The following is a 10,995-nucleotide window of genomic DNA, read 5'->3' on the forward strand; positions in this document are numbered from 1 at the left end:
ATCGCTTAGAAGTTTTTTATTTTTGATCAGTCGCTTATTCACTCCGAGCTCTGCTAGTCCATCTAGGAAAGTATTGAGCGCACGGGGTTTGGCGACATCTTCGTTATGAGGGAGTAACACATACTCGACCAGCTCTGAGATGTTTGTTACTGGTATTGCGCGCTGGTTTCGGAGTAACAGTCCACTAGGTGTCCAGAACAAGATATTTTTAGAAGCAGTCATACTACGCAATAGTTCAGAAGCGTGCTTTCTGGAAACGGCGTTGGAAAGGTTGTTCAAGACATCTTTTATCCGGGGTTCTTCTTCGTCACTTTCCTCATCAGAGGTTGAGTAATCCTCCATTTCACTTTCCTTCTCTTTATCCCAATCCATCTTTCTTTTCATATCGACCAGCACTCGTTAAAAGAGGGACACAAATGACCAAATTTCAGAATCCACGGTCTCTTTTATAACATAAGATACCCCAAGCTACTAATTGCAGGGGTCAGTAATTCTTGTATAAACCCACTGCCCTCTTGCACAAGGATGCGTTTCTTTGTCTTGTAAGGAACATTTCGCTGAGCAAGATTTAGAAGAGCATCCTTATGCGAACGCAATATGGCCCTAACTTCTTCAGACACTGGTATGTTTTCTGTAAGAACATTATAAATAACTTGCAATAACGCATGCAACTGTTGTGGAGTAGCTGTTCTCAAGAGAAAATGACGCTGCTTGGAAGGGCAATCAGAAAGGAGCTGAAGGAAACCCCGGTTGTTCTTTACAACGCGAGACATGATCATGGAATGAGTTTAAGAAAGTAAGTTCCCCTTTTATTGTGTAGGATGTGGGGGAAGTAATAGACTTGAGGAGAAGGAGGAGGTGCTGGAGGGAAAAACAATAGAAACGTGGTGGTGGAGGGAAAACAATAGAAACGTGGTGGTGGTGGTGGTGGTTGAGTTAAAACAATAGAAATGTGGTAGTGGTGGTGGAGGAGTTAAAACAATAGCAACGTGGTGGTGGAGGTGGGGGCGGTGGCGGTGGTGGAGGGAAAACAATAGAAATGTGGTGGTGGTGGAGTTAAAACAATAGAAACGTGGGGGTGGAGGAGGGGCGGTGGCGGTGGTGGAGGAAAACAATAGAAATGTGGTGGTAGAGGTGGGGGTGGTGGCGAAAACAATAGGGGTTAATTCTATATAAACGTGACACATTCGACGTTTGTTTTCAATTTACGTTAAGTCTTTGCCGAAATGACATGAGTTGGTTCTGTTCCTTCTGCGAAAAATCCTTTAGTAGAAAAGATAGTATGCAAAGACACGTGATGTCTAAACACCGCAATGCTGGTTTCACTCCTTTCAGAGCTATGCCGTTTTCTGTAGAAAAGTGTCAGCGGTTTCAATTTGTGCATCCATTTACTTGTATGGTTGCTGGTTTGACCGGATCAGGAAAGACTGTCTGGGTAAAATCTTTGTTGCAACAGGCTCAAAGAGCAATCAACCTACCACCAGAGAGGATTGTTTGGTGCTATTCGCAGTGGCAGCCCGCTTATCTAGAATTGATGGCAATAATGCCAAATATAGAATTTATCAGAGGTATTCCTTCCAATCTAGAGCATGACTCCTATTTTGACATCCACCAACGCAACTTAATGGTGATCGATGATCAGATGGCTGATGCCGGTGAAGACAAGCGAATCGTCAACCTGTTTACAAGAGGATCCCATCATCGCAACCTAAGCATAATTTACATTGTGCAGAACTTATTTCATCAAGGAAAAGGCAGTCGAAGTATCAGCTTAAACAGTCACTACTTAGTCCTTTTCAAGAACCCCTGGGATAAACTTCAAGTGCTGACCCTGGCTAAGCAAAAGTATCCCAGGCACACCGATTTCTTTATTAATCACTATGAGCAGGCCGTACAGAGGCACTTTGGTTATCTCCTAGTTGATCTTAAAACCACCACTCAAGACAACTGTAGATTGCGAACGAACGTTCTACCTGGCGAAGAACGATTTGATAACGTAGCGGTACCGGACAATATCTCGCAGGAACTACTTCAGTACCTCAAACAACAGAACGTAATGACTCCCCCAGTAGTTCCAGTAATGAAGAAATCACAAGATTCAATGGATGGTCTTCTCTCACGATCAGACCTTGGAGATGACGAAAGAGCAAAGCATTACATGCAGCTGCAAAACAAGTATTTGACGTTTAAACAACAGTTGAATTCCAGACTCAAAGAATCAAATCCACCCTACTCTGAAGAACAGAGACAAATTTCTAGCAATCATATGCCAGATCAAGAACCAGTGACTGTACAGGCGGCCGCTGTCCAAACTCCCACGGTTATACAGGCGACCGCTGCCCAAGAACCAATCGCAACACAAGCGACGCCCGCGGAAGCGTCACTTCCCTCGTCCATCTTGACACCCCCTCCCACAGTACCCTCACCTACGCAGAAAAGAAAAATTCGGTTTAAAAACTACCTGGATGACGATGATCGTCCCTCAAGAAGATCCCGGCGAACTCACAGAAATCATCCATATAAGGCTTCTCAAGAGGATGAATTTTAATTAAATTGTGTCGCAATCACACACAAGGATGAAAGGACATCAAAAATGACATTCTATCCCCCTAGCGATGACGAGGATAAAGATGATTAACGCTGTCATAAGAACTTTGCTTTGTACTTGAATTGTTGAACGATTTAAATAAAGAATTTTCAGTAAATTGTGAGCGTGTTTTATTTTTTCAGTGCACGCCAAACATAACATGCAAATTAATTTAAGCAGCCAGGAATCGATCAACCGTAATATTCTTATTCGTAAACAAAGACAACAAAAGACTGTTTTTACTGTTTAATCCCCGACAAAGCTCAACTTAATTAACATAATAGCTTAAGTAACGGTGCGTGAATCGAAATGTCTGATGTCTGATTTCATCTGTTATAACCAACAAAATCACATAATCTCGATCAAATTCATCCAAAATAGAATTACTGAAAATGTATGATTATTACTGAAACTCACAATTCGTGAATAATGTGCTTGGCAGTAATCGCTTTTTCATACGCTTACGGACAATGAAAATAGACTACTGCATACAAATGAATGAACAACCTAACTCCCGGTTATCTTTGAGAATGATTTCAACGCCGTTCAAAAATTCACCAAAGGAACGCCAGGCAAAATAATGACTTCATACTGCCCAAGTGTGGGCTTCCGAAAGGCCAAAGAGCTTTCATCTTCCGTGGAGCAAAAAAATCTACAATCATTTATTGAAGCATATCAGAAACACGGGAAAACGTAGCGTTTTTTTTTTTGAAAAGACTTTTTAAGAATCTTTTCAATTCATCGTTTTTTTATTATCGTATTTTTTTCTTTCTCTCTATATTATCATCCAAATGTAAATAGTTTTCATTATTATTATTTTTATTTTCATGTATGACAGAAAAACCCCCCAAGGGGAGCTATAAAATAAAGTATGTATGTAATATACTATATGATGTCATGTATCCAAAAATAACTTCAAAAACCTGTCAATCCGGTAATACCGACCATGACTGCCATAAGTTAAAAATAGAGCATGACATCATTGATCAACCTGTCAAACCAGTTCATAACCTGTTGGTAGGCCTAAACTTAAGTATGACGTCATCCTATCGTTTTTGAAGGGACAAATACGTCGGTAGAAAACGCAAAAAAGGTCGGGAAATAAAATTGTTTATGCCGATCATTTAATCTTCTTCTTCCTTCAAGCGTTCGCTAAATCGTTTGGTCTTGGTGTTGCATAACCATTTATCTCAAGAGGAAAGATGCGTATTCACAAATTTAGAATAACTTTGCCAAAGCACCGGAAAATCCCCGGTCTGCAAAAAGTCTGACTTACGTTTTCCGGCACCGACGCGCGATGTTAAGTAGTATACACACTCCTGGATAGCCTTTAGTCCGCAACAAACAGAACGAATTGGAATAGTCGTAGTGATGATGTTCTGATACAGATGCCTCTCATCGCCGCTGGGCGTAGCGGGGAGCGATGAGAGGCGGTCGTGGTCTCAGTCGATTGGAACAACCGCGAAGTAGTTCAAAGTGACGACCCTTTGATGTTACTGTCGTTGTTGCTTGAGATTCCTGTTTGTTTATTCACCTGGGCTGAGTTGCTCGAAGCACGGTTAGCGCTAACTATTGGCTAAGAGGTATTAAAACCTATAAGTTGTCATGGTATTTAACCCGGGTTAGCGCTAACCATGCTTCGAGCAACTGGGCCCTGGTTTTAAACGTCAATTAAAGAAGTTGTAATGCTCAGAACTGTCTATATTTCTCCACGGGATTAACACGCTTAACTTGACTGAGTCATCTTCTACTGAAATATATTACCTTTTGGGATGATCTCCCAGATGATATCCACGTACTTATTACGGTCTGGGCGGCTTTGCTCGTGCCAGGAACATGGAGAGAAAACCAACGCAAGGCATATCATCTCGACGAGTATAACATTCACATATAACTGAATTCGGCCTCAATTTGTTCCTGGTTGACTAATGGGTTTCCAGATTGTCTGGGGTTAGAAAATATATTTCCCCTCAAAGAGCAAAGAAATTGATCAAGCCAACTAAAAAATAATGGATGACATAATTTTCCTAAGACGAAACATTCTGCTCGCTTACATGTCCAATGTTATGTTTAAATGATAACTCCGCTAGTAAAGTACTTTTGCGCGAGTAGACTATATCTCATCGAATAGATACTGTGTACGCTGGCCAATCACATTACAGTATTTGTGATAGAACGCTACTAGTCCATATTAATGGCTCAGGCACGTTGCGTCTGTGGAGATTTTTATTTAACTTTAAGTTTTAAGACGTTTTGTCAAGTTTTACAAACTGAACAGGAACGAGGTATTGTTGTTCTCATTGTAGTCGGAGTTTTTTAAGTTAGTCGATCTGGCTTTTCCTCATTGACTGTTTCTGTTGTGTCCGAAGCAGCCAACACCCAGAGCAACCGATTAATAGCTCCCACGACTCCCCTTTAGCTCGGTGGTATAGCATACGAGTATGACTCGAAAGGTCATAGGTTCATAGACTGACATGGAGCAAGAAAACCAATGCACAAAAGAACGAAATAAATGACAAAGGAAGCTAACCTTTTCTAATGGATAACATGTTAAATTAAATAAGATTCAACTAAGAATTAGAACAAAAATTTGGAAGGCATTACATCGTACTCATTCTCTGATTGGCTGACTGGTTTGCAATTTTTTTTCATTTATACTCGCCCTGTGGTAATGTAGTTCTTTTGAGGGAAACGTTTCGATAAATTTTAGGCACGTTTTCTCTTCGTATTCCCTCATTGCGCTGGTTATCTTACGTTATTGGTCGCACTAGAGGCAAAGAAAACAGTAAATTAACCGAATGTATATATTCAAAGCCGTAATTTGTTATTATAAAAATGTCTCTATTTCCAACTGACGACATGATTGATGATAAAAACATGGCCAAATCTCATGGTTCGTATCAGACTTTTCTACCCCTTCCCCCCTCCCCTTAGGAAGGCCTAATACTCAGGTGTTGGCTCCCCCTAAGATGATAACAGACAAACCATTAAAGGTGGGGGAAGAGGAGGAGGACTTGGGGAAGATTGATATACCCTCTTATTTCACTCTCAGGAGGAGTGAAATAGCTAGAGGGTAAATCAAGATTTTATCAAAATTTTATTTTCTTGGTTGTTTTTTTTTTTTGTTTTATTTTTTTATTTCTTAGCCGAAATTGTACGTTTAGTTCATCCGCTGGTGAGCTCATTTAGCTCTTGGGGCAAACAAGTATGCAAATATGTTTCAATAAAAAGCCGAAAAAAATCGAGAGTTGCGCAAAGGACAATAACCATTTTCTGTTATACGATTGTGAAATAGTGTAAACCAAAAGACTCATTTGTACTTGTGTGATTTATCCCCCAATCCTGACAGTGCTCCGTCGGTGGGGGAATGGAAAAGAATATTTAATGTTATCATTCAACAGAGTTAATAGGGTTATTTATGCCACCGTGTAAAGATTTCGACTCGTTGGATTCGCTCCGACGAAGGGCTAAAGCGTGAAACGTCAGCACTTGAATCACTTTACGGTGGTCAAATTACCCAATAACTATGTTAATAAAACGAAATATTTGTTTCCACTTCCTGCTTTGAATGGGCATTATCAGGAAAATGGAATAATTTTATTCGCCAATGATCGATGTGTAAATTCTACTTACTAGTAACTTAATAGTGTAATAGACTCTTCCCCCAGGCCACCTACTTGATTGACTTTGAGTTAATCCTCGTGCATCGCCGAGAGAGGAAGGGTCCTGGCCATTCTGGATCGCTTCAATCGCTGTCTTTTCGGCAACAATATGTCACCTTCAAAAAAATCATAGTCGTTGGCACCTGAAATGGAATATTTAAAAATCAGTCAGCTGACAATGAAGCAATCCTAGAGTAATGCTGGTAGCTTAATAAAAATAAAAAATAAAAAAATAGTGGTTAATGTCTAATTTCTTAGCGTCCTCTGAAAGTCTGTTTCTTATTCCGGATAAGCTCCATATCCTTTTGCGGACATAAAAATAAATATATGTATTTTTTCTAGTAAATCTTGGTTAAGCAAAGTGGAAATTTGTGAAAGAACAGCTACCCAAGACAACCCTCTGCCGAGAGGTTAAATTTGAAGCAAATTCTCCCTTCATAAATTATTAGACGAGTACTTAGCGTTGGCAGATTTCCTGAGCAAAACGTACAAAATAATTATTTTGGTATAAAGAACAACAACCGTTTATCATAAACCCCTTATTTTGCGTCAGAAAACGTTTGAAATATTAAGTTAATACAACGCTTGGTCGTCAGTTAACTTAAGCCGTTTTGAATCCAACTGAATCATCATTGAAGAGAATTATGTATTGAATAAATACGAATAATAATAATAATAATAATAATAATAATAATAATAATAATAGTAATTGAAAGAATGTGTGGAGAAAAAGCTTGAGAAGGAAGTACGTGAACTAAAATGGCAGGGAAAGTTGCTGACTGGGAGGAAGTCTGATTTACAGCTGTGCAAGAATGAGTGTTTCAGTTGGCTGAATAAATGGAGATCATGCCCTGCCGGTGTATTTGAACTGTACGAGCAACTTTTGCTCACAAAGCTATACTCTAGTAAGAAGACACACACGAGTTGTCCCGGAGATGTGAAGTGTAGGCTATGTGGTCACGTCCAAGAAAGTGTCCCGCACGTTCTGGCCGGGTGTTCTGCACTAGCTGAGAACAAGTATTTGCTCAGACATAACATGGCTTTAAAAGTCCTGTTCTACGAGTTCCTACGTGACCAAGATCTTCTTGAGGAAGTGACACCATGGCACTCGCCAGTGATGCCAAAGCCGGTGTACAAGTCAGAACAAGTAGAAGCGTGGTGGGATGTACCTACGTATGCAGATCATCAGGAGGTGCAAGCCAACCAGGTCGATGCGAGGGTACGTCGGAATCATGAGAGCAAGAAAGTCATGGCCATAGAGATGAGTTGTCCATGGATTAGTAATCGAGAGAAGAAGAGCGAGGAGAAAACTATGAACTATGGTCCCTTGAGGTGGGAACTGAAGGAGCAATATAAAGGATACGAGGTGCACCAGTATAATATTATCATTTATTTTTTTCTGAAGCATCTCCGCGGGCCGCAATCTCAAATCCTCGAGGCTGATGGATGCGGAAATTCCTGTTTATTATGTAGCTCAGCGGAGTGGACATAAGGATTCAAAAAGCTTAGATTCCTACAAAACTGCTTCCGACGACCAACAGCGCAAGATGTCCTTGCTACTGAGCAGCGAAACGAAATCTCCCTTCTCTTCAAACGATGCACCGCTTAATCAAGCAGTCAAAGCCTCGCAGCACCCATTCGAGCCGAGAGAAGACAAGCGAGCTTCTTCAGGCGAGAATCCCTTCACTGGTTTTTTTTGCTGGTTCGAACATCAGTAAAATTGAAGGCTGCACGTTCAATTTCTCTTTCAATACAGCGCCTTGCAGCAGTGGTGAAAGCTCGGCCCGGTCAAAGCCGCGAAAACGCCACATTATCATCTCAGATTACTCATACTCAGATTAACTTGAACTTGCTTTTGGAAAATTAGTTTTCACAAATCCAGGGACGTTTTAAACATGTATCGAACCGTTAAGAAAAGTAAACTTCGCCGTGTTTGAGTCTTCATTCATAATTTTTACTAGAAATACGTGACTCGCAAAACCTCGCGAAGCTGGGGCTGGGTGGAAAGCCCTCTTTACTCGTATTGTAGCATCAAATGAGGAGATTAAAAGGCGCATAATATCTTTTTTTTGATGAGCATGGTGTTTTCGTAGTTCCACGGGCTAGTTTGCGGTTGAAAATCTATTTGTGACGCGACGTAATGTACAACGGGCGTGCAGCGCTGCCGTGTTCGATGAATTTATTTCCCACGGAAAATTATTTACCGCGGCCACAAAACGTGTAATTTCTTTAATGCAATCTTTCACAAAAAGGATTTCTAAAAGAAAGGGAAAAGATTCTGGAGAGATAGTTCTGTATCCAGTGAATATTGATAAACATTGCAGTTGATGTATGCAAATTTTGCTCCAGACGACGCCAGACAGTCTGACGTCATTGTGCGGACACCTTCAAAGATATAAACATATACACATATATATATACTAGAAATACGTGACTCGCAAAACCTCGCGAAGCTAGGGCTGGGTGGAAAGCCCTCTTTCGTGTTGTAGCATCAAATGAGGAGATTAAAAGGTTTCTGAACATAGCAACTATTTTGATGAGCATGGTCTTTTCGTAGTTCCACGGGCTAGTTTGCGGTTAAAAATCTATTTCTGACGCGATGAAATGCACAACGGGCGTGAAGCGCTGTCGTGTTCGATGAATTTATTTCCCACGGAAAATTATTTTACCGCGGCCACAAAACGTGTAATTTCTTCAATGCAATCTTTCACAAAAAAAGATTTCTGGAAGAAAGGGAAAAGATTCTGGAGAGATAATTCTGCATCAGTGAATATTGATGAACATTGCAGTTGAAATTTGATCATGCACGCATATTTTTTCCGATGTATGCAAATTTTTTTCAGACGACGCCAGACAGTCTGACGTCATTGCGGACACCTTCAACTAAATATATAAACATACATATATATATATATATATATAAATATATTTTTCGCTCGAATTCGCGCGGCTTAGCTCCACTCGGGCCGGCTCGGCCCGACAAATTTATTAACCTCGCTACGCTCGGGCCTTCGGCCCTCGCTTCGCGAGGAATAAATATATTTTTCGCTCGAATTCGCACGGCTTAGCTCCGCTCGGGCCGGCTCGGCCCGACAAATTTATTAACCTCGCTTCGCGAGGAATCATTCGATCGATATTTTTAGACCTTTTGGACATGCGTGTCATCATTTGCAGCTTGTCAACATTCATCCACTATTGACGTTTGACAGATGATTGTCATTTCAATGACTCTTAAATGTTTTTTTCTTTTTTTACACGGTGACTTGCGAGTGAAAATAAAATTAAACTTCCTATAAACATGCCACTTAAATTGATGCCCTATTTACATTTGTTTCATAGGATTTTGCCACCACTTTCCTCCTCCAGCCTTAAACTTTCACTCTTACAAACGTCCCAGCAGAAAAAAGCAAAAAAACAGAAAAAAAAAAAAAAAGGTATTTACCGGTCTAGGTCGGTACGGACCTCCAACCCGGTAAATAACATATATGGATGTGCTAGGCAGCTGGTCGAAAGGGACAGAAATTAGTGTGCGACCACTGGTTGGGCGAAAGACTACTCAAGTCTTAGAGAGAATGCAGAAGGCGGTTTTATCGGCGACGCTGAACATTGCAAGAACTTTCAAAGTAGTAACATGATAATGTTATATTATACCAAGATTGATAGACCAGCCATGAATAGTTATTTGTATGAGTTGTAGACTTTCAGACATCTAGACTATGACTTATATATATGTATATATATTTTATTGATTTAATCACGTGCTATTTTAAGTTTCGCTTAGCTCACAGGTTGCGCTACACGCCCTGTGTTGCTTTCTGATACTGTGCATACAGATAGTTTTACTGCGCTTAATAATAATAATAAAATAATAATAATAATAATAATAATAATAATAATAATAATAATAATAATAATAATAAGAGTAAGTGCTATTGGATAATGTTGATGAAAAAGGCTAATTTCAATTAGAACTTAAAAGTTCTGTCCTGTCTGTTCACAACTTCACGAAAATAGCCCAAAAATCGAGCAATAAGTTGAGCTTTTTTTGGTTTCAATGACATAAAAATGTCCAAAAATCGAGGAAAAAGTTTACTGCCTTCTCTTCTCAAATTCGTGGAAATAGCCAAAAAATCTAGAGATAAAGTTCATTCCTCTCTGCCCTCCAATTCGTGAAAATAGCCAAAAATCGAGGAACCACTTCACACCTTTTTGGTCTAAAATTCGGGAAATAGCCATAATGGAGAGATGAGTTCTATCCTTTCTGCTGTCAAATTTGTCTATATAGCCAAATATCGGGGTACGTATATGTTCATTCTTCCCTGGTCTCAAATTGGGAAAACAGCCAAACGTCGATGAATAAGTGCAACCCTTTCTGGCCCAAAATCCGTGAAAATAGTTAGAAATCGAGCAATAAGTTCATTGCCTTATGGTCTCAAATTCGTGTATACAGCTAAAAAAATAAGCAATAAGTTTATCCCTTTCTGGTGTGAACTTCTAGAAAATCCCCCAAAATCGAGAGATAAGTGCATTCCTTTCGGGTCTCAAAATCCAGGTTCGCCGGTGTGTTGACGTAATAAGCTAGCTGTTTTCCTTTGCTGTAAAGTCATTTTGTTGAGTAAACCTCAACTGCCTTCCTGTTGATCCTTTCAAAAGTACAAAATTTTCCATTTAATTCTCGTACGAAGCCTAAAGGATCGTATGGTGCTGATCACTATTAATTATATTAGTATTATTATATTATATTAT

The 10,995-nt window shown here is 39.9% G+C and overlaps 1 protein-coding gene across 1 annotated transcript; it reads left to right on the plus strand.

Moving 5' to 3' along the window:
- The first annotated feature begins 1,297 nt into the window (after window positions 1-1,297).
- LOC146472971 (uncharacterized) lies at window positions 1,298-10,070 on the plus strand. The gene is made up of 3 exons (XM_085118875.1): window positions 1,298-1,891; window positions 7,016-7,639; window positions 9,738-10,070. The coding sequence occupies exons 1-3, from the start codon at window positions 1,298-1,300 to the stop codon at window positions 9,882-9,884; spliced, it is 1,365 nt and encodes a 454-aa protein (XP_084975001.1). The 3' UTR covers window positions 9,885-10,070.
- The last annotated feature ends 925 nt before the right edge of the window (window positions 10,071-10,995 follow it).

Source organism: Pavona decussata, unplaced genomic scaffold, assembly GCF_977016875.1.
Source record: "Pavona decussata unplaced genomic scaffold, jaPavDecu1.1 SCAFFOLD_95, whole genome shotgun sequence".
NCBI classification, from domain to species: domain Eukaryota; kingdom Metazoa; phylum Cnidaria; class Anthozoa; order Scleractinia; family Agariciidae; genus Pavona; species Pavona decussata.